General features: G+C 45.2%; 1 protein-coding gene across 1 annotated transcript in view; it reads right to left on the bottom strand.

The window, feature by feature from the left end:
- DHX9 (DExH-box helicase 9) overlaps positions 1 to 23,553 on the bottom strand; it is a 30,629-nt gene extending 7,076 nt beyond the window's left edge. The window contains 22 exon segments of the mRNA XM_081915034.1: positions 1,962 to 2,073; positions 3,013 to 3,173; positions 4,069 to 4,221; positions 5,445 to 5,518; positions 5,610 to 5,704; positions 5,917 to 6,130; positions 7,537 to 7,637; positions 8,531 to 8,687; positions 9,739 to 9,821; positions 10,232 to 10,373; positions 11,130 to 11,321; positions 12,303 to 12,380; positions 12,529 to 12,690; positions 12,794 to 12,883; positions 13,081 to 13,217; positions 14,833 to 14,879; positions 19,843 to 19,991; positions 20,490 to 20,602; positions 20,784 to 20,901; positions 21,455 to 21,595; positions 22,093 to 22,234; positions 23,427 to 23,553. Of these exon segments, the coding sequence (XP_081771160.1) occupies positions 1,962 to 2,073; positions 3,013 to 3,173; positions 4,069 to 4,221; positions 5,445 to 5,518; positions 5,610 to 5,704; positions 5,917 to 6,130; positions 7,537 to 7,637; positions 8,531 to 8,687; positions 9,739 to 9,821; positions 10,232 to 10,373; positions 11,130 to 11,321; positions 12,303 to 12,380; positions 12,529 to 12,690; positions 12,794 to 12,883; positions 13,081 to 13,217; positions 14,833 to 14,879; positions 19,843 to 19,991; positions 20,490 to 20,602; positions 20,784 to 20,901; positions 21,455 to 21,595; positions 22,093 to 22,203 (2,630 nt within the window). The 5' untranslated portion in view covers positions 22,204 to 22,234; positions 23,427 to 23,553.

Here is a 23,553-nt window from a genome sequence, read left to right as displayed (position 1 = left end):
GCCCCGCCGCTCGGCTTCGGGACATCGTTCCGATGCCGGGCGGCGGGGGGAGGCTTTCCCGCCCCGCCGCTCGGCTTCGGGACATCGTTCCGATGCCGGGCGGCGGGGGGAGGCTTTCCCGCCCCGCCGCTCGGCTTCGGGACATCGTTCCGATGCCGGGCGGCGGGGGGAGGCTTTCCCGCCCCGCCGCCGGGCTTCGGGACATCGTTCTGAAGCCGGGCGGCGGGGGGAGGCTTTCTCGCCCGGCCGCCCGGCTTCGGGACATCGTTCCGATGCCGGGCGGCGGGGGGAGGCTTTCTCGCCCGGCCGCCCGGCTTCGGGACATCGTTCCGATTCCGGGCGGCTGGGGGAGGCGTTCCTGCCCCACCGCCCGGCATCGGGACGATGCCCCGAAGCCGGGCGGCTGGGGGAGGCGTTCCTGCCCCACCGCCCGGCATCGGGACGATGCCCCGAAGCCGGGCGGCTGGGGGAGGCGTTCCTGCCCCACTTCCCGGCATCGGGACGATGCCCCGAAGCCGGGCGGCTGGGGGAGGCGTTCCTGCCCCACCGCCCGGCATCGGGACGATGCCCCTAAGCCGGGCGGCGGGGGGAGGCTTTCCCGCCCGGCCGCCCGGCTTCGGGACATCGTTCCGATGCCGGGCGGCTGGGGGAGGCGTTCCTGCCCCACCGCCCGGCATCGGGACGATGCCCCTAAGCCGGGCGGCGGGGGGAGGCTTTCCCGCCCGGCCGCCCGGCTTCGGGACATCGTTCCGATGCCGGGCGGCTGGGGGAGGCGTTCCTGCCCCACCGCCCGGCATCGGGACGATGCCCCGAAGCCGGGCGGCTGGGGGAGGCGTTCCTGCCCCACCGCCCGGCATCGGGACGATGCCCCGAAGCCGGGCGGCTGGGGGAGGCGTTCCTGCCCCACTTCCCGGCATCGGGACGATGCCCCGAAGCCGGGCGGCGGGGGGAGGCTTTCCCGCCCGGCCGCCCGGCTTCGGGACATCGTTCCGATGCCGGGCGGCTGGGGGAGGCGTTCCTGCCCCACCGCCCGGCATCGGGACGATGCCCCTAAGCCGGGCGGCGGGGGGAGGCTTTCCCGCCCGGCCGCCCGGCTTCGGGACATCGTTCCGATGCCGGGCGGCTGGGGGAGGCGTTCCTGCCCCACCGCCCGGCATCGGGACGATGCCCCTAAGCCGGGCGGCGGGGGGAGGCTTTCCCGCCCGGCCGCCCGGCTTCGGGACATCGTTCCGATGCCGGGCGGCTGGGGGAGGCGTTCCTGCCCCACCGCCCGGCATCGGGACGATGCCCCGATGCCGGGCGGCGGGGGGAGGCGTTCCTGCCCCACCGCCCGGCATCGGGACGATGCCCCGAAGCCGGGCGGCGGGGGGAGGCTTCAAAAGCCGTCCGGGGGCTTTTAAATCGCCCCGGACAGTCCCGGGGCGATTTAAAAGCCCCCGGTTAGGCAGGCAGGGGGGGCAAAAGTCTTTGCCCCCCCTGCCTGCCTTCAAAAGCCGTCCGGGATAGCGGGAAGCGCTTCCCTGCTATCCCGGACCGCTTTTAAAATGCTGGCGGTGGGGAGCAAAGCCTTTCGCCCCCGCCGGCCTTCCTGGACCTCTTCTGAAGTCCGGAGGGGGGGGGGGAAGGCTTTGCTCCCCACCGCCAGCATTTAAAAAAAGGTCCCCGAGATTTCCCTATGGGCTTTCGTCTTGCGATGCAAGCCCATAGGGAAAATCGTCTAGCGAAGCGTCGCAAAAACCGAAAAACCCTTTCGTCTTGCGGGTTTTTCGTCTTGCGAGGCATTCGTCTTGCGGGGCACCACTGTACTTCTGGCTCTGAAATAATGTCTCAAGTTAAAATTTGGTTTCATGGTTTTTTAAACTCATTTCCAAAAGAACCCACAACACCCCATTTAGAGACCAATCATAATCAGTCACCCAATCAATTCACATACACTTCTAACCTTATTAAATGGCACTTACTAGAAAATACACCCCATTATCATCATCTTCCCAAGGCGAGGTTCAATGGGCAGTCTAGCTAAAATTCGCCCAAGAGGTGTCAGTTCGTCATTGCAGTCCAAGGCATCAAGCTCTGTGAGGGGAGGAAAAATGCACTGGCAAAATCTGATAGGGTTTAATTTAACTGTTCATTCAGCCTCACAATTAGTGAAGCATCTACTGTACTATATATTTTGGAAAGTTAGTTGTTTGCTATGCATTTGGACATTTCGTAAGATACCACAATCAAGTTCTTCAGGATGATTCCCAAATTGAAGCAGCAGATGTTTGTTCTGTTTGGATACAATTGGGCACCACTTTGAATCAAGATGGCAGCCCGAAAGTTTCAAAGCTACAATGAATTCTTGGTTTCTTAGAAATACTGAGCAATGCTTGGTACAAGGCTGTTAGATAAATCAGAGAGGTGGCTGCAAAATGAAAAGCTGTTGCCTTCCGATCTTGCTTGTTAGCATCCCTAAAGCATCAGGGCTGGCTATTGTAGTAAACAGAATACTGGACTACGTGAGACTTTGGTTGGACTGACCAAGACAAACACAATGGCAAACACAAAAGACATAAATTACACCACCATTCTATAGTGATTGGAGGCTCCATTACAGAAGAGGCCTCTTCTCCAGTATCCATGCTGAAAGTGGGAGCAAGCAGGGGAGGGCCTTGTATAACCTCAATTGGCAAACAGGATTGTGTTGGAGAAAGCAGTTGTCCAGATATCATGGACTAGCTTTGTAGGTTAAAACCAGCACTACTTCTTATAAATGAATTGAGAGTAAAAAAAAATATTATTATTTTTTAAACACACTAGGGAAATACATTCACTCAAGTGGTTTTGTTAATGATCTGGCTGTTGCATTGTGGACCAAGTTTTTCAAAGATGAGAGCCATGCATAAACATCGAGTCATGAAAAGAGCAACTTTTGTGTGTGGAAGTTGTGCTTGTGTGTGGAAATGTATGACACAGAGTTTGAAAACAGACCACATTTATGCTTACAGACTGGAAGTACCAGTCGGGTACCTCTGAGTGTGTGCTCTGCTTCAATCACTGCGTCCAAAGGAGGTGGCTCTATAGCTTTGGCCAGGAACTGGCCAATTCCTCCCAGTCGTAGCAGTTTGATGCTCAAAGCAATTTCATGTAGTGGTGTTCGGAACATCTCTGGAGTCATATGAGTCTCAAGTCTGGAGACAAAATGAAGAGAGAGAGAAAAATATTTAGGGCATGTTCCATTTAAACTGGTACTACCAATAGCTCTACTCTGCTTCGGCCAACACTGCTCCCTAAGTCACCTTACACACACAGCGGAGAGCTTATTGTCTTAACAGTGTCACAACCCTTCTCAGTCTCCACCAAAACATGAAAAAACTAAAGAGGTTACACCTCTTTAGGTGTAGGAGGAGATACTGATTTGTGAAAGGGATTACCTGACAATCTGTTGTTGACGCAGAACCTTTAGGACAGAATGCTTGCTGGGGTGAGACTTGGGCATTCAAAAGCTCCTGGAAGGCCCATCCCTGCCTCGGAGCCAAACCAGGTGACTGTGTTAACCCCACATTCACTGACAGGTTTTTAAGCTAACCCATACCCACTTCACAGTCCTATCGGGGTGCTAGGGGCATGGGAGCCAAACTCCTTCCCCCTTCCACCTCAACTCTCCTTTGCTTCTAATACATTTCCCCCCTGTCAGCTCACTCCAAGATTTAGGTGAGGGAAAAGCATTTTCAAGCTGCTGAGTATTGGTGGAGGGTTTTACTCCTTTCCCCTCACCCTCACATGCAGACAAAGTTTGGCCTTGAATGAGAGCAGAAGTGATGTAGCCATAGTGGAAGCTACCACAGTAGTAACAGCAAAATGGGCAACTTACATAATTTCAAACTAATAATATAAATCTGCACAATGGTAAGACAGTGTACGTTTACAACTACAGGCTACAGTTCCTCTTTATTTGCATCCTAAGGGGGGCGGGAATTTCATACCCATTACCTAGTCTCTGAGGTTGGGTTCATCTGGCTTTTCTAGTTCAGTTAATTATTTATTCAGGAATTTACTCTAAGAAGAAGCAGAGTGTACACCTACCGTTCAAAGCGAGCTCTGCTGCAAAGGTGGAAACAGAAGCCAGGACGGACACGACCAGCTCGTCCTTTCCGCTGCTCCAGGTTAGTTTTTGAAGCCCACACAGTGGCATAGTTGGTCATGTTGTTGTGAGCAGTGAAGAGCTTCACCTTTTGCCTGTGAAGTTTAGTTAGAAGAAAATGCATTAACTTCCAAGTTCTTAAATATTGAAAACAAAGCAAATTATGATGTGATGCACAGAACCTTAAGGGATTTAGCACTTCAGAGGAAGGTTGCAGCACAAGGCAGGATTCTCGAAGTCTAAGATGACTTTGTGAACATATTAGAATCAGGAGGGCTTGTGATGTGTTAAGATACAGACACAGTTGTAGAACAGCTACTATGGTGGCAGCGGTCACAGTATAAACAAACCAGGTTGAGGATATCAAATTTTAACAAAAATGAAACATACATCTGGGACAGAAGGAATGGGAAAACAGTAAGACCTAAATTGGAGAGGAGCTCTTTATGCACTTCCCCCTTAGTAGAGGATACAATTGACCAAAACTGATTCCTATCTCTTAGCAGGGGAGTTACCAGTGTGGACTGACCATATATCTATCCCAAAGGCTGATAGATCTTAAGAGCACAATTGTTAAAAACCCTTTCCTGCTCTACAGAAGAGCAAGGGATTCCTGGTTTGCCATAACACTGCCAGGGTGCTCTAGCTGCCTCAGCAACACAGCAGCCCAATCTCTCCCAGCTTTCTTTTCAACTATGGGCAAGGGAGGGACATAGAGAGGGCTCACGTGCAACTGCCAGGACAATCCCCACTTGCTACAAGGCTGGTTCCACATCATGTTCACCAGAGGGTGATGATACACTTTCCACGATGAGCACATATGTAGAAGCCTGGCAAAATCTGCAGAATTAGCTTCACAGGACCCGTATATCCTCACTTTTCTGAACATGTACCATCGATACATGACTTTAAGAGCCACATTAATCAAACAGATGAACCCAATTCTGTCCTGCCCATGTTTATAAAGTGTAATTTCAAAATGTGTCAAGTCTTACCTTAGGCATGTTCTAAGAAATCCATGGAGAAAAGCTCCACAATTTAAGCATTTCCCCCAGTCGCTGCTGCCCCATTACATCCACATGGCAAAGAAAGCATCCTACACACACCTGCCCTGAGCTGTCTGCTCAAGCATCCGTCTGGCCTGTCAGGAAACACAGATTTCCACCAAGCCCCTGGCTGTGTACTTTAGCCTGGTGGTTCCTAACTGTAACAGATGAAAAAGGTTCTCCGTGCTTAATCTTAAGCTTTCTGGCAGGCAGGACAACATAAAACCCGTTTTGCAGATCAAACCAAAGAAACAAGAGGAACAAAAACTCACTTGCAAGAGTCAATAACATAGACGACATCATTAATGGTAATACTCGTCTCTGCAATGTTGGTAGATAAAATTACCTGGAAAAACAAACATAAATCTATTCTGAATACAGTATTACCTGGGACTACCTACTACACTCCTTGCCTAGAGTACAAAAGGAAGGCTCACTTTGGTCATTGCAGGCGGCACTGGGTCAAATACTTTGCGCTGCTCCTCTCGGGGAATCTGGGAATGCAGGGGAAGTATTCTGTACCTCTGGCTTCCTATAATAAGAGCATGTGAAAGTAAATGTTTTAAAACTCCATACATACAACTAAACATCCCTCTCACCCCCCACTATTCTTAAATACTACCATTCACTCTCTTTCAAGCACTCACTCCTTTCACATAAGGGAGACCGAGATCTTTTTCACCTTCATGAACACATCAGATAAGAAGCAACAAAGGCAGGAGGAAAGCTGAAAACTGCTTGTACCAAAGTGTGGATTCATTTCCAGGTATTTCTGCATGGTGTAGATCAGATTCCAGCCAGGCAAGAAAACAAGGACTGCTCCTGGAGCGTTCAGGGTCTCGATATACTTCAGCAAGGCCTCAATGAGCTCAAAGGGGGTCTCCTTCTCATTCAGCTGGGCCATGCGGCGCTTCGTTTCTGGGCCATATTCATCACTGCAGATAAGGTTGCAATTGGCCTACAAGAGAGGAGAAAACAGCACTTTGAGAACTATTCCCCTACCAACAGCTCATAAAGACACACGAATGCCCAGAATAGAAAGGACTGCATTTACTGGTTCAGTTGTCACTGCTCAATAAACCGGAACTTATTGTGGCCCTACTTTCAAAGAAATCTGCTGCCAAACTTGTAACTTTTTCTCCAATAAGAGGTGAGGACTCTTAACTTGGAATTGTCAAGCAAGTTCTAATAAAAGGGGTTGAAGGTGTAAGGTTTTCATTTGCCAACTATTTATTTAAACATTTATGACCAGTCTTTCTATTGTTTGATGCCCAGGACAGCTTTCATGAAATCACAAAATGCTGATTAATGCAACAGATATAGGATACAGAAACCAAAAATTCAGTAATATAGCCACTCACACCAGAAAGTAAACCAAAGAAACAGCAGCTAAAAGTCAGGAACACACGAGAGACATAAAAAAATGTTTTGGTTTCTAAACTGAAGCAGAGGGAATACCAACCTATCATACATATTAAACCACTTTACTCATTTCCTAGTGTGAACATTCTAGTACGCTGGAGTAATGCCTCCGTAAGGCCTGGTGTATTTGGTTGCAAAATATCTTGACTCCTAAGTGAAGTGCAGTCTTGGTTTATTGTACAGGGCTTTTGTATAATTTAATCTTGCTTCTTATATAAAGTAGAATAAGCCAAAGTTCAAAGTAGTATAAAGAGGAAAAATATTGCAACCGGCTCAATTCCCTCCCACAGAATAATAGAATTGTAGAGTTGGAAGGGACCCTGAGGTTCAACTACTCCAGCTGCTTGCAACACAGGAATCTCAGCTAAAGCATCCCTGACAGATGGACATCTAACTTCTGATTAAATACCTCCAAATAAGGAGAGTCCACAACCTTCCGAGGGAGACTGTTCCACTGTTGAACAGCTCTTACTGTCAGAAAGTTTTTCTGTACGTTTAAGTTATATGTATGCATGCATTGAGGGACGCAGGTGGTGCTGTGGGTTAAACAACAGAGCCTAGGACTTGCCGATCAGAAGGTCGGCAGTTCGAATCCCCGCGACAGGGTGAGCTCCTGTTAATCAGTCCCAGCTCCTGCCCACCTAGCAGTTCGAAAGCACGTCAAAGTGCAAGTAGATAAATAGGTACCGCTCCGGCGGGAAGGTAAACGGAGTTTCCGTGCGCTGCTCTGGTTTGCCAGAAGCGGCTTAGTCACGCTGGCCACACGACCCAGAAGCTGAACGCCGGCTCCCTCGGCCAGTAAAACGAGATGAGCACCACAACCCCAGAGTCGGTCACGACTGGACCTAATGGTCAGGGGTCCCTTTATCTTTACACATGTATTATCATTACTGTTCTCACGAGTGCTGCAGAAATTGTACATGTAAAAAAAACCCAACACACATCATCATCTTCACCAGCATCTTCATCTTTATCCTTCTTCTTTTTGTCCTTTGGCGGAGGAATGAATTTAGTCATCTGAATGCAGTCTTCCAGAAAATACTCTAAAACAGAGAGAACATTTATTGTAGGGATTATCTTATCAACTAACTAACTATTCATTAGTAGTCCAGCACTAAGGGCCTTCTGGTGGTTGCCTCACTGCAAGAAGTCGGGTTACAGGGAACCAGACACAGGGGCTTCTTGGTAGTGGCACCCGCCCTGTGAAATGCCATCTCACCAGATGTCAACAAAATAGACAACTACCTGACTTTTAGAAAACATCTGAAGGCAGCCCTGTTTAGGGAAGTTTTTAAAGTTTGATGTTTTATTGTGTTTTTAATATTCTGTTGGAAGCTGCCCAGAGTGGCTGGGGAGACCCAGTCAGATGGGTGGGATATAAGTAATAAATTATTTATTATTATTATTATTAAGATTCTGCAGGGACCTCCAGCGGGATGACCCAAAAGATTCTGAAGAAGAAGGCTCACCTCCATCCTGCTCAACCAAATATTGGCAGAAAAACAGTAAAATGTCCAAATTACTGTTGCTTTTATCTCCCCAGGTAAAAGGTACAATACAGATAAAAGTTCTGTAAGCATTTAAAATACCGTATTTTTTGCACCATAACACTCACTTTTTCCCTCTTAGAAAGTAAGGGGAAATGTCTGTGCGTGTTATGGAGGGAATGCCTACGGGTGGCATGCCTACGGATTTTCCTCCTCAAAAAACTATGTGCGTGTTATGGTCGGGTGCGTGTTATAGAGCGAAAAATACGGTACATAATCTGGTAACTGTGTCTGTACTAGAAACAATCTTATTTCTGGCATTTGCAATTCAATTGTGTCAGCTCTGCAATTCATGCCAGTGTTCTGACACTGTAAGGATATCCCCATGACACTAAATGACAACGTCCTTTATTCCAACTTTTCTAATATTCCTTTGGGCAGCCATTCACCTTGAACAGGGTAGGTTCTGCCAAAGACCTCAATGATGGGGCAATTAAAGAAGTATTCACAGAACATGGTGGTATCAATGGTGGCAGACATGAGGATCACTCTGATTTCAGGGTAGGTCTGAATGACATCCCGCAGAACCACCAATAGGAAGTCAGTCTATAGAGAGAAAACATAAGCCTTAAAAAAGAAAATAAACACACCTGAACTCTGACGAATCATAAATCAAATTTAATGTGCCTATGAATTTGACTGCTTATTACGTATCATGTTATCGCATCAAGGGATCGCCAGTTGAGGTACTTACCTAAAACAAAACTTAGCATTTATATTGTTCAAAACACTTCACATCACTACTGTGTAACCTTAGAACAGGGGTGGGGAACCTGTGGTCCTTGCGATGCCACTAGGCTCCATCTCCCATCGACCTCAGTCAGCACGGCTACTGGTCAGGAATGATGGAGGGGGTGTAGTTCAGCAACATCTGCAGGGCCACAGGTTCTGCAGCTACACAAGGGTGGTTATCCCCATATTTATTTATCCATACCAAAAAAAAAATCTTGTTTTTCCCCTTCAAAGTGGCTAGCAAAATATAGAAATAGAAAAAATAAAAACAGTGATTCCATCATTAAAGCTATTACCAAAACCACCACAAGACAGAAGGCAGAATTAAGAAAAGGAGGGGCAGATAGTGCAGATGGGTGGTTGAGGAAAGGTGGCTTGCACAAGGATTCCTAGTGAATTCATGGCAGAGAGGGCATTCAGAGAGGGCAGACTTCTCAATTCATAGCTCAGCCTCTTAGCAACGATGTGACAACTAAGGTCCACTGCAATCTAAACCCCCAATATAAAGTAGTAACAATGCCCCATTCTAGTTCCCACCATCTGATGAATGCTGGGGTGCTTCGGAGTGCACCTTTCACATTTGCTCAAAGTTACAGGACCAATGGATAATTCTGTAGAGTTATTTTCTATCTACCCGATTTGCCTAAAGGATAGCTCTAGGTACTAGCACGTAGATCTCTAGCAGGGGCTAGAGGTGAACAAGAGAACCACCAGTTTGTAAGCTGAGGACAACTTTGTTTTAATGGTGCAGAAACATAGTGTCAGCAGAACCTAACAGAAGCACCTACTCCCTTTCACAACAATAGGCATGCTTACAAAATGTTAAGGTGGCAAACAAGCTGTTTGGGTAGAGTTCAAAGCTTACATTAATGTCTCTCTCATGGATTTCATCCACAATAACATGACTGATTCCACGGATGCCAGCTTCCAGCTTCCTCAAGAGGACACCTTGAAGGAGAAAAAGGAAATTCATGTCAATGAAGATAGGTATCAGGTGAAGGTCAGAAATGGGTAGGGGGGAAATCCCAGCCCCCCTCTACAAAAAACAAAATAAAAAAACACCTCCAACCCCTCAGTACAAACACACATCCAAGCCCTTTCTACAGCTCCTTGCCAATTACTACTATGGGTTTGACAGCTACCTCTCTCATGAGGAGGAAATGGCACCATTTTCATTCTAGTGCAAAGCTTCTAGACAGAGGCTGCATAAAGTAAGTTTCTAAGATTTCAATCATTTTCATGTTCGCTATGACTAAAACCACTGTGAGATGGGGTTCTCCAACTCTGCTTAGCTCCAGATTTTCTACATCACCTTGCTATCCTAGCCTGAAAATGAGAGAATGGAAAGCAGCACACACCTACAGTGCAGAACATCATGCTGGCATGGGGTCGGGGAAGCACCGATTCAAAGCGGACACTATAACCACAGCTATTCCCAGGTTCTTCTCCTCTCTCGTAGGAGACTCGTTCTGCCACAGAAACAGCACTGATCCTCCTGGGCTATAGAATTAAAGGAAACATCTTTCAATTCAAAATATGAAATCTGCACCAACTCATCAACACCAATTCCCTGCAACAAACTCATGAATGAAAATGATAGAACTGGAAACAATACATTCAAACAGCATCTATCAAAAGGTGGAAAAATCACAGATGTCATGATACCAAGGTACCCAAACATTGGATGCTGGGAATTCAGTGATCTGCAATCTCTCCACCCACCCACATCTGGGCAGGAAGACAGCCAAAAATTAATGCTAGCATTTCAAAACCTGAAATAGTCAGGGCCAAGACAACTCTGATCCAAAAAACCTCAGTCCTCTGATAAACATAAAACTGAAAATAAACTATTGTCTTTTCAGTTGTTGAGCAGGGCAAAAATGCTTTAAATAAATTAAATACAAATTCCAACATGTACATTTTCATACTGGAAAACTTGAGGAGGAAAATGCAGTCTCAATTGACAAAGACAGTTTTTGAAAACTGAGCTGAGATGATGTCACTGTCTGTACCCTTTTCCTATTAAGATACTTTACTCAGTCATTTTCAAGTTAACTACTGCACAGTGATGGACAATTAGCAAATCAATCTCACAGGGATGGTTGAGAAGTATGCATTGCATCCACAAGATAACAAATGGGAGCACTAAGGATATATTACGGCTTGGTTGACTAAATATCGTGGCAACTAATTCTGATGGGTATTATTCCCAAATACTTCACTAATCTTAAGTACTATTCTGAACAGGCTCTTCACCTGAGTCACAACCACATTACACTCAGCAGCTCTTCCACTGTGAATAAATTCATCCAGGATGTACTGTGGAACCTGTGTGGTTTTGCCACAGCCTGTTGCCCCACGGATGATGACAACAGAATTTTGGTGGATGGCATCCAGAATCTCTCGCTCAAACTTTTTCACAGGCAGGGTTTCCCTCTCTTGAAGAATCTGGGACAGAAAGCAGTTTGTGATTAATATTCAGCAAATAACCTGGCATTTGGCAGTTTCCTGGCCATGTATTAGCAAATCAACCACTGTCTTCCTCACCCCAACTTCTGCACACTTTGAAAGTTTGGAGATCTAAGTATACCCGTTGGTTTCCTCCCCTTTATATACAACACAAAGATCTTTTCAAGTGTGTGTGTGTGTACACACATATGCGCATCATACTGGTGAGTATGCTTCTGACAGTTCAAAGACCTACCACCTTCTCTGGCAGACTAGGACAAAAGAGGAAGTAGAAGTGATCAGGCACAATACCTGGCCAAATCTTACTCTAAAGAACCTGCCCCCTAGCAGATGGAGAAGAGCCACTGGGAAATGACAGACAGGGACAAGGTATGTGGAAGTAAGATAGCATGTATCTTGGGAATTGTGCTCCATGTTGTTGAATGGTCACTTTAAAATGTGAAGGTTCATTATTATTTCACAAGTTGTGTATGTCTTTAAGAGCCAGGGCCAAGGCAGATAACGAGACCCAGTCTTGCAGCTGTGAAACATAGCAGGTGCTGCTGAGTTGTGTTAATCAAGCTGTGTCAGCAATTGGGTGTAGTAAATAAGGAGCAGCACCTAGCTCCCTCATTACCCTGGGGGATGGGCTGGTGGTTGGGTCTGGTTTGTTGTTGATGTATTTAGTGTGTAAGGAGTTTTAGTTTTTGTTATTAAAACCCTGTTTAAGTTATTTTTGAGTCCCTTTTTAATGCATGGTCTCCCCAGCAAGCTCTCTGCAGCGCTACTAAATTGCAAATAGCGAACACACGTATGTAGAGTTTGGCTTTATACCCCAAACTAACCCAAGTCTATAAGACATTTTGGCTAATATCTGTGGCAATGTAAAGCTAGCACTCCCAAAAATATATCCTTGCAATTTTCTCTAACCTGTGAAAACCTATCACAAGCCTCAAGAACATTAAATGTCAGCTGACTTACTTTTTGCAGTTCCTGATCATTTTCCAGCTGATACATGAGGTTGCTTTTTAGGTCAATGCTTATCTGTTCTGGTGTAGCCTGAGAAAAGATCACAAGATTTGAAGATACATACTGCTTTAAAATAGGTACAACAAAGCCAACTAAGTAAACAGCAAACAAATTTCTGTAAAAAGTAAAAATGAGTCATGCCAGGAATCACAATAAAATATATGAATTGTAGGCTTACGTATGCCAGAGGACCCTCATCAATATTGCAGCTAGTCCACGGATTCCAGTTTGACTGAGGGGGGGACCATGGCACAACCCCTGTCTGATTCTGTTTCTGGGATGGTTCAAAGTGGGCCAACTTTCCAATGTTGAGAATAGCAGGGAAGTTGGGATCTTCGGGCTGCCAAGTTAGTTAGAAAAATAACACAGTGCTTAGTGAAAATGGGCAGAATCCCATCTGACTGAGAAAGTGAAAAGAAAGCTGTTCTTGACCACACACTCACCGGTGGAACCGTTTCAAGACACATCTCCTCAACGATGCCTTGCAAGTGATATTCTAAATCTGAAGAGATGTTGACTTCATAAGGCTCCACCTATGAAATTGACATGCGTAAAGATGTTCTCAAGAAAGCCAGTTGATACAGAAAGGCTCCAAAGTGCTACAAAAAGACACTCCAGTCTGGTGACTATTCAACAGAATGAAATCTTTTACAAGTCTGAGGAATGCTTTTGTGCACTCGCACAAACGCACGCACACACAACAGCATAGGACATTTGCAACAGGACTCACCGATTCACCTTCCTTCTTCTTGGTCTGTCCAGAGTAAGGCTCAATGATGTTCAAGTGATAGAGCTGCCTAACCAAAGACAGAGCACAGGACTGTGCAGCCAGCTTTTTGTTTGAGCCATGCTCACGAGCATAGATTCCTGAAATAGAGCAGTCCAATATTGCCATAGTTTGAAATTTTATTAGTCCAGAGAGAAAAGAGAGATGTGTTTCACAGCACCATCTCCCAACCAGTAGTCACTAAACAACAACAATGAAACTTCTCAAAGATCACAAACGGGAGCCCTGACATTTTATCAGTGCAAGTAATCAAATTACTTTGGTACTTAATTACCATCAGGGAACGCAAAGAATCATAGGACATTGGAAGGGACCACATGCCTCACCTGATCCCACCCACTGCAGTGCAGGAATATTTTGCCCCCATGTTGGAAAGTAGTTACTAAGATTATCTCAGCCAAGTTTGTGTTAGGGCTTGTTTATAAAATCAATAACCTGTTCAAGGGTTATCATCTGTTCAATCTCAGATTTATTTATACATGTGAGGTTGGTCAGCTGCAAGCAGCCACCTCTAACAGAGGGCAGTGGGCCTTCTCAGTAGTGGCGCCCACCCTGTGGGATGCCTTCCCATCAGCTGTAAAGGAAATGAGTAACTATATAACCTATAGAAGTATAGGAAACTTTTTAAGGTTTAATGTTTTATTATGTTTTTATATATGTTGGAAGTTGCCCAGAGTGGCTGGGGCAACCCAGTCAAATGGGCAGGGTATAAATATTAAATTACTACTACTACTACTACTACTACTACTACTACTACTACTACTACAGCAAAATCAAAGGCCCTTGACATTTCTTTTTCCCATTCACCCAGCTATCCCACAGGGTCTTGGTTCTCTGGTTGTGTACCTTGTTGGCTAACATGCAATAAGAGGGCTGGCATGTGTGGGCATGGAATCAAGGGGACCTAGAGTAGTTTGGGCTATAGGCTACAACCTATTTTTCTCCTAGAGAAAAATATACACCAGGAGGCTTAGTTTGGTCAGAATTGAGTATACACTTCCAGAGCTAATGCTAAATACATTACTTCTGGTAAATGAGCCATCATAGCTGCTAAAGGGCCATGTCCTGGGCTTTTTAGACTCATCTACCAAATGTACTGTGGGACGTGGGTGGCGCTGTGTGTTAAACCACAGAGCCTAGGACTTGCCAATCAGAAGGTCGGCGGTTCGAAAGCCCGTGACGGGGTGAGCTCCCGTTACTCGGTCCCAGCTCCTGCCATCCTAGCAGTTCGAAAGCACATCAAAGTGCAAATAGATAAATAGGTACCGCTCCGGCGGGAAGGTAAACGGCGTTTCCGTGTGCTGCTCTGGTTCTCCAGCAGCGGCTTAGTCCTGCTGGGCACATGACCCAGAAGCTGTATGCCGGCTCCCTCAGCCAATAAAGGGAGATGAGCACCGCAAGCCCAGAGTTGGCCACGACTGGACCTAATGGTCAGGGGTCCCTTTACCTTTACCCATGTACTATCTGACACCAAAGGGGTGCATTGGTTGCCAGATGTGAAATATATTGGCATTATTTTCAGCTCTCCCACCCCACTAGGAAGGGAACTGTACTTCACGTATTGATTTCAACTGCAAGTGCCTGAAAGAGTTGAGACTCACTAAAACCACCAAAACCAACAGTATATTTAAAAAAAACTTCCAATAGGGATTGCACAAAGTACAACACTAAATTCACTCCCAATAAGACACTTACTTCTAGCCGGCCTTTTGACATAAATGGTCATTTCTGCAATAAAGCTCCTGCAACACATACAGAAAGCAGAGTATTAGGGCTTTAGTTTTTGAGGGAGATCAAACTAGGCACCTCCAACATAGCCAGGCCGTTTCCAGTAAGCAAAGCCCAATAAAATTCAAACTTTCACTGTTAACTCCACACGATTAGCACTTTAAAAAAATTAATGACTTCGCTGTAAAGTTACTGTAAAGTGAGCAGCTCTTTCCAAGCACATATGTTTTCACAATGTTTTAAAGGTGTTCTTAAGAGAATAATTTATAATCTGTACGTCTTGCTGGTTAAAAAATAATGGGCAAATCATAAGCTTCCAAATTAATATGAATCCATTGAGAAGAAAAAATTAATTAGACTAAAAAAATTACAGGATTTAATTGCAGAATAGAAGCACACTGTACAAAACCCTAAACCAAAAGAGAACCAGATTTTTAAAACTCCCTTTAGGATTTTGTCTATCTCAGCTTCACATCTGCAACTGCAGGTTTTTGCCCAAAAAGGAGCCAAAATATGACTAATCTGGCAAAATAGGCAACAGTAAAGGTAGCACTTCCCTCAACAAGCTATCTAGGAAAAATAGGGCTGAGGTTGGAGCTACCACCCTAGGTAGCAAGATAAATACACGGCTTCACGTGGCTCTTATTTTTACCTGCTTTGAAATGTGATCAGTTGGTTTAGTTTCCATAAATACCTTGGTCATTTAAGGTTCGAATGGACACGGCTGCAGTCCTAAATATGTTTATGTTACAATGTATACACCTATTACCAAAGAAATTTGGGTGACAGTCCTCAGAAAGTTACTCATTTAACTGAGTGGGGTGCATTTTTGAGTAAACATGTGTAAGAACTGTCAGGTTCTAAATAAATTGCTTGGGAATGGTAATTAACTCAAACTGGGTTTTAAAATTTGTTGAGGTCTTCTTATACTTTCATAGGTGGAATTGCCCCCAGCATTTCTGCTGTGTTGCAAGAAGATCACATTGCACCTGCAACTAGTTCAAGGTTTTGATATCTCACTGCAAATAAGAGAAGTTAGAGTACGCTCAGAGGCCTCTTCCTAAACCACCAGTGAACTGACCTTCAGGCACAGCGGCTTCATGAGTCAAGAGGCCACTGGCTCTCAGGGACACAACAGCCACCCTTTCATTAATGACACCGATGCCAGTATGTTTCTCAGCCAGGCTTATATCCAGCACTCAATTCATTCTCCTCCACCTGGGGGGGAACAGCAACACCAGAAATCAATTTACAATAGATCCCCATGTGATTGCTTAGTACAGCCTAAGCAGCAGCACATGTGTGAATGAGCAAAAATCTCTGGTGTTGCAGTTGGCCGCCCCTTTCAGCCTGGAGCTTAACCTGCAATGCTGCTATGGAGTCATCTTCCCATCCTGTCATCTGACAGAGCAGGAAAGCATGCTTGTGTTTCGAATTATATACAAACTAGTTTCTGGAAAGAAACATCCAATCACAAATGAAATGCCAGGAAGACATGGTACCAACTCTCATCTATGATGTGGATTTTTTTTTTAAAAAAATCCCTGCTGTATTTGTCCATGGAAAACTATCCACTTAATTTTCACAAAATGAATCAGTTACATAATGAGCAGACACAGTATTAGCCCAAATGGCCAGTTTCAAAGTTGCAATTCGCTTTTTTATGAGACTACCCAAAGGAAGTATATTTATATTTATAAAAATGGGATAGAAATATGTGCACAGCTCCTTTAGATGAGCAAAAAATAGTATGAACTGTTTCCAGTACCTAAACTTTTTTTCTTAAAACTTTAAAATAGGTTGGTTTGGGAATCTGCTTCCAGTTTTAAGTCAATCAGAATTCCATGTTAGATGAGTTTAAAACAAAACTGGTGTTGGGAGGAGGGCTTTTCGATTTGGGACAAATTGGGTCTGCGCAAAGGGGTGGGCTTTACTCAAATCAGGATGGAACCAGGCAGCTGGCACTTTAAAAGATGGGACAGCAGAATTTGATATAATGGTGACCTCTAGTTATTCTAGAACTGGAAGCAGAAGTTTTTGTAACACTAAAAAGGAAACATCAAAACTTACCAATACAACCAAACCATGCTTTCTCAGAATTTCTGTTTGCGTAACTGCAGTCATCCACTAGAACAGCGTTTCCCAAACTTGGGTCTCCAGCTGTTGTTAAGGCTACAATTCCCACCATCCCTGACTACTGATCTTGCTAGCTAGGGATTATAGGAGTTGTAGCCCAAAAACAGCTGGAGACCCGTTTGGGAAACACTGCACTGCACAGGCTACGCAAACTATCCATCCCCCTACTAAGCAAGTTTAAGTTTTAGATAAATCTAAACCATTGGATATATCACAGCATGTTTTCGAAAACATCTTTTTGCTTCCCTGCAGACACAAGTGATCTATCCGAGCCTTCCTGGGAGTAACAAGTTCTACACCCTGGAATGCTCTCTGGAAAATAGCAAGCAGGCTGAGAAACGTACTGTCACTCACTGCTCCCATCTTCATCAAGCAAACGGATTGGAAGTCACATTCCAGAGAAGTACAACTTCCACAACAGTTGGGTGGGAAAATATTCTGTAATTAACATCTTCCAAAGCATTCAAAATTAGGGCTGCCACCTTTTTATCAGTACCACTCTTTTGTATTCTAGTCTGTCATGCAGAAATTAAGCAGGCAAAGTTTTTCCTGGGATAGTGAAGCTTTACCAAAGTGATTACTGCACACCAGGCTGCTGATTTAACACCCAGGAGTAGGGCCAGTAAAAAGATGGCAACCCTGACAATGTTTTGTGTACTCAAAGCAATTATCTCCACTGGAAGCTGGAAGAAAAAAGTAATGTCACAAAGTACACTTAAAGCCAGAAATTAAATCTGATTCTGATTACACAATGGCCCAGTTCAGATGGAACATATTCAGCCCAACCAACTATGGATCATTGGAGCCAGAACGAGAGAGGTCCTTGACCTCCTGGTTCTCCCCTATTGCACTGCCTTTTCCTGCACACCAGAAACCCACAAGCATGGTTGCCGTGAGCACTAGCTCTAACTGCAGAATGTGCCCTTTTCCACCCTTGACATAAAAGGCATATTCTCAAAGCAGTTTACACAGCTAAAATTGGACGGCCTTAAAAAAAAAAACTTTCACTCTACAGTTTTATCTTCCAATTCCTTCCTTAAAGAGGATACTCCTGGAGTCTCATAGGCTTCACCAAGCAGATGGTATCAGCTGCTCCTGGCTTCTGGAATTTTCAGAGACAGCTGTTGAAGAGATGCAAGAAGTCCTCCCTCCAGATTTCTTGCTGTTGTTTTGCCAGCCAGAAGGGATCACAGGGGAATTGCCTCCTTGCCCTGGAAGTGTGTCACCAGGCCTGCTTCTGTTCTTTAAGTGCAAATATAGGACACTAAAATACAGACCTCTTCCAAGCTCAGCTTCAAAAGCAGCACCGTAGCCAGAAGACTGGCTGTTATCTGGAAAGCTGAAGTCAAACAATGGCAACAGTTCCTTGAAAGGGAGGAGAGAAATGGGGCGGGCAGTTGCCAAAACACAAAACTGTATGTTCTCAGCAGAGAGAATGCAGCTCTATGGAGGCTATGCTCCACTCCTGGCAGTGGCTAGATTAGAGAGACTGACAAATAGCAGCTGCCGTTTGGACTATGGCTAGGGAAAGTGGCAGAAGGAGCATAGGTTGAGGACAGGGAGGATCCAGCAAGTAACTGGATCAGAGCTACCAACATTGGCAGACCGCTTTCAAAGGCTTGTTTAAATATATAGTCTCCTGAGTATAACTTTTGTCAAGAAATAACCACAATCAAGTGTATTCCTTTTTAACATAAGATGTCTATCCCTTATCAGAGGGAGCTGTGCAAATGGCAATTAGGTGCCAGTACAATTCAGAAATCAAGCTGGAATCACTCCAAACTAGCATGACAGTAACAGCCTTGCTCTAAAGACTGATCAGATGGGTGGGGTATAAATAATAAATTTATTATTATCAACAAATAAAATGATAAAGTTCTCTTAGGATTCCATTATAGCATATGGAGAAAATTGCATTTTTTAAAATGACCCATATAGAAAATTACTTCATAAAAGATACAAGCTTCCCTCTGTCATATCCCCTTGATGTGCTGTTTTTTACATGCAGTAAGTCTTGTTTTTCACATAATTCAAAAACTGTGATACTTCAGTAGAGTTCCCAGTCCTGCAATCTTATGAGCCTGTCAGGGGACTGCCATCGGAACAGGGGAGGGAGGCAGGGGAATACAGAGAGCCTCCAACGCTCCTTGTCCAGCAGTGGGGAAAGCCACACCTCCAGTGGAGAGAAGAGGGAAGGGGCCAGCCAAGGTGGGAAAGGGCTCGAAGATGCTGCTGAGAGCCCAAGCGCCTCACCTAGCGCAGCTGGCCAGGAGGCACACACGCCACTTCCATCACCCAGCCTGCGCAGAGGGGTGAAACACAAGGAGGGGAGGAGGAGATTTGGGGTGTCTAAGTTCTTATGTTGGGGGAGAAGCTGGAAGAGGCTACTCCTGGATTCTGCAAGTGACTAAGACAGACATGAACTCTGGGTTCTGCACTGTAAATAGTTTGCACCAATAAAACCTGTAAAAGACAGGTCGGAGTCCTGACTGGTTACTCACAAGCAACCACCACCCGCATCTGATAGAGCCCAAGAAGCCGTGAGATTCTGCTCAACGTATAGCTTGGGTTTAAAGAGTGCCTACCAGAAAAGTGTATAAAATACCTTCTTTTCTTTTAAAAAAAACAACAATTAAAGGCAGGTTGCAAACTTGGACAAAGAAAGCAAGAAATAAACCACACAGATTAATATGATTTTGGCCACTTAAAAAGAAATAGTTGATTGTACCTTTGTTTACTCAGCGTATCCATTAAGGTAACTAAATTCCCTATTTGAAAGTGCAGAGCAGCCAAGAAGCATTTCGACATTATCAGCAACACAAAGGTGAAAACCTAGCAAACCTGTTGTGATCAGGCCCCACTTGAGTGTATTTATATTCTCCTTGAATCTTCTCTTTTTGGAAAAACTGGTTCAGGCGTGCCTTGGCATTTTCTAAGGTCCAATTCCCATGAAGACTAGCATTTAAGTCTACTTCTTCTGACTCCAAAGTCTGATGGTAAGAAACAAATGTCTTGTAATTAAAGTTTACAAGGGCCACTCTTAACTTTGTTACATGTCAGTATTAGATGAAACAGTCTTTAAGATTTCTGGATCATCTTGTCTGCAAGCTAAGTGAGATAAGCATTTCCCCAGTAAATTAAACAACTTTAATACTATGACTAAACCATTAGATCTGTGTATTGGAGACTCCACATGTTCTGATAGGCAACCTCTGAGAATCTATTTTGTAATATGCCCAGAATTATTCCACTATCCCCCAAATATAGCTGTAGATTAAAGGAAGCGTAACAGTAACAAAAGTTACTTCATATGCTAACCAAGAAGATAAAAATATCAAATATTTGAGCTTTACCTGCAGAATAATCTCACATAAATTCCACCCCACCAAACAAGCATATGGAAGTATCTTCTATGTATCAACCGACCTGGAACTATAATGTGTACTGAACTTATCTTAAAGGGGAGGGGGGAGAGAAACAACCCTTACTGCCTGAGCCTCCTGCTCCTCCTTCCTGGAATAGTAATCCTTCAGATTAGCTCCGCGGTCCCACTGAGTTACCCCATAGCCAGAGCTTCCAACTCCAGAAGAAGGAACACCATCTATCAGGTAAGAGAAGAAAGCGAAGTGTTTCCTAATAGCTGTAAAACACATGCTGTGAGTACATTTTAATAGAATTCCCCAGAGTCTCACCACCTCTTTCTTCCCAACCTCTTGATTAATAAAGCACCAAGAGTGTAACACATATAAGGCATGTAAAACGCAGGTGTTTTAATACCTTACCTACTTCTGTTTTGAGAGCCAGATGAGGAGGAATTGGCCCTCCCAAAGGTGTAGTAAACCCATCTGCACCTTCTTCTGTTCCAGCCACTTCTCCATCACCAGCACCCACAGCTCCCACCTAAGCAAGAACAAGTATTTTGTAAATTACAATGTTGCTTTCCTCAGAGTCCCCAATCCCCAAATGTGACCCAGACTCTGCTAAGTATTTTCCTTTCATGGTCAACTTAAAGAGCTGCAAAACTGGGGTGTACTTATTTTTAATTTATTTTTTAATCTGCCATCCTTTCCAAAGGAGCCCCAGGCAACAACAAGTGATAAAAGAATAAAGATAATGCAGAATGGGAAATATTTTAATTTAAAAGGCTTGTACGTTTACATGTCCTCCACACATCGGGCTCTGCATTCCTATGTGCCTCAGCTTTCTTTTCTTTTAAGAACGATTCTAACCCTTAGAAAGTGGGTGGAAAGACAAAACCTCCAATGTTAGTCAGACCCAGAGCAGACTCACTGAAATCAGTTGACATTACTAACTTAGGTTCATTCATTTCAATAGATTTACTCTGAGTAAAACATAGCTGGATACAATCTTCAAATATCATCCACAGTAACAACTATGCCAGTTTCACAAACATTAGCAACTTTGCACAAGTATTTTGAACAGAAACACTTACTCCGAAAGCTGGGATTTCTTCACTTTTGATTTCATTCACTCGAACCAGGTAATTGAGGAAGTCCCTTGCTGCGTTGGTCTGGGCATCTTTCTTGTTGGTGGAGTTGCCCATGCCAGTATAGTTGAAGCCTGTCACCCGAACCTGCCATGAGTGGATACACAGGCTCAGGAAGGAAAAACATGGGAAGTCTCAACACCACACCAGCTCATCACAAATACCATTTCCAACTGACTTCAAGTTGGAAAACAAAAAAGTGCAAAGGACAACTGGGCATGCTGCTTTTGAGACTTCTTCAAGTGAGAAGATCAAATGGCAAAACATACAGCAACTTACGTTTACAATGAACAACTCCCATTACCCGTTTGCCATAAAAAGTACAATCTAAATCAGGGTGTGGCTGTCCAGCTGCAGTTGCCAAGTGGCTATGGGGATGGAGGACGGTTTTGGTGGACGAAGCAGGGTGTGGGCTTGGGCTGCTTAATGCAGTCTCTGGAGAGCACCCCAAAGCACCTGGTGCTAGACAAGAGATGTCACTGGCCCATGCAACGTGTTGCCCACCCCAGCTTTAGGAAATTCTTTTCCAAGCATGTGAAGACAAAGCAAAGCTGCTTTGAGCTCCTCAAGACACAGGCTCTCACCTCACACATGAACTTCTGTCGGTTTTTGTTGCCCACAGCACGGATTTCATAAGCTGGGGTGATCTTCCGCTTGCCGCACCAAGCATACAGGAAATTCTTCACGTCCCCCATGGCAAAACTGGGTGGAGTAGTGCAGCCCCTACTGTGGGAGGTTTAAAAACACACCTAAAGCACTAGGACATAGACTAACTTTCTTTCTCCAGAGCAGCCTTTTCCAATTTGCTCTCCAGTATTCTTGAACTATAGCTCCCAGGAAGCACAAGGCGGCAAGACTAGAGGCTAGATGTCCCCCATTAGCTATAATGACATTTTCCTTTTGTTAGGAGGACACATATAGAAGCCACTGACACAAGAGGGAACTCAGGACTTTGAAAGCACTGGCCACACTGAGATATAATGCTACAATAAAAGAGCTGGAAGGGACCAAGAGGGTCATCTAGTCCAACCCGCTGCAATGCAGAATATTTTTGCTCAATGTGGGACCCATGACCCTGAGGTTAAGAGTCTCATGCTCTACCAACAGAGCTATCTCACATTTAGCACAGCCTCCCCCAATGCGGTACCCTCCAGATATTTTGGACTGTGGCTTCTTTATCAGCCCCAGTCAGCACAGTCCACACTATTCCAAGCTCAGCTACACGACAGAAAAGACAACTTATTTCCATAGTTGTTATCCCATTCTAAATTCTATGTTTCTATCCTTACATTGCTGACGGCAATATTTAGGTATTTACTATTATTATAATATATTTATTTGTAATCCGGCTATTTCCCTGACAGGGAGCCAAGGCGGCTTACAGATGAAACAGGAACACCTGAGGCTGCAACACAGGCCGCTCTAGCTTTATTAAAATATAAAGGTGGTACAGAAATGTAATGAATAAATAAAATAAAAATAAATTGCCGCCGTCCCGCTTCCAACTCTACAATTCTATGGATCGAACCCAAGCACTGGCTCGGACGTGGAGGCGATCGCCGTCGCATTCCCAGTGCGCTTGCGTGGTTTCCCCCCTAAACAGCCCAAACTAAACCCGGAAATCAGGGGTCGTTTCACGACTCTACCCTTCTCGACTCTATGCACGAAACCGGACGCCAACAGAGCAGGGAACACAAATGCGCACGCGCGCCTGGCTCCCGCCCACCAAACCAAGCAGCTCTACTGCGCATGCGGCTTCCCACTCCATTTTCCCCGACGCCTCGTCGCGCCTGCGCACTCCCCTCCCTCCCCAGCCCGTTTTTCTCTCCACGGCGCCCCTCCCTCATACCCACACGTGCCAACTATTATTTTAAAAAATGAAATCCTGCTCAATGTAACCTTGTCCTGCGCCGGGTACCTCTGCCTCAGCCCCTGGCCAGCATAGGAGCTTCCTCTGCCCGTCAAGCGGCTCCCGCTTCGCCAGGTCCTCCGCCGCTCGCCGCAAAGAGGCCAAGATGGCGGCGCCTCTGCGCCTGCGCACTTAG

Source organism: Podarcis melisellensis (assembly GCF_964234715.1).
Source record: "Podarcis melisellensis genome assembly, chromosome: 6".
In the NCBI taxonomy this organism is placed as follows: Eukaryota; Metazoa; Chordata; class Lepidosauria; order Squamata; family Lacertidae; genus Podarcis; species Podarcis melisellensis.
This window is presented reverse-complemented; position numbering and strand designations above follow the sequence as displayed.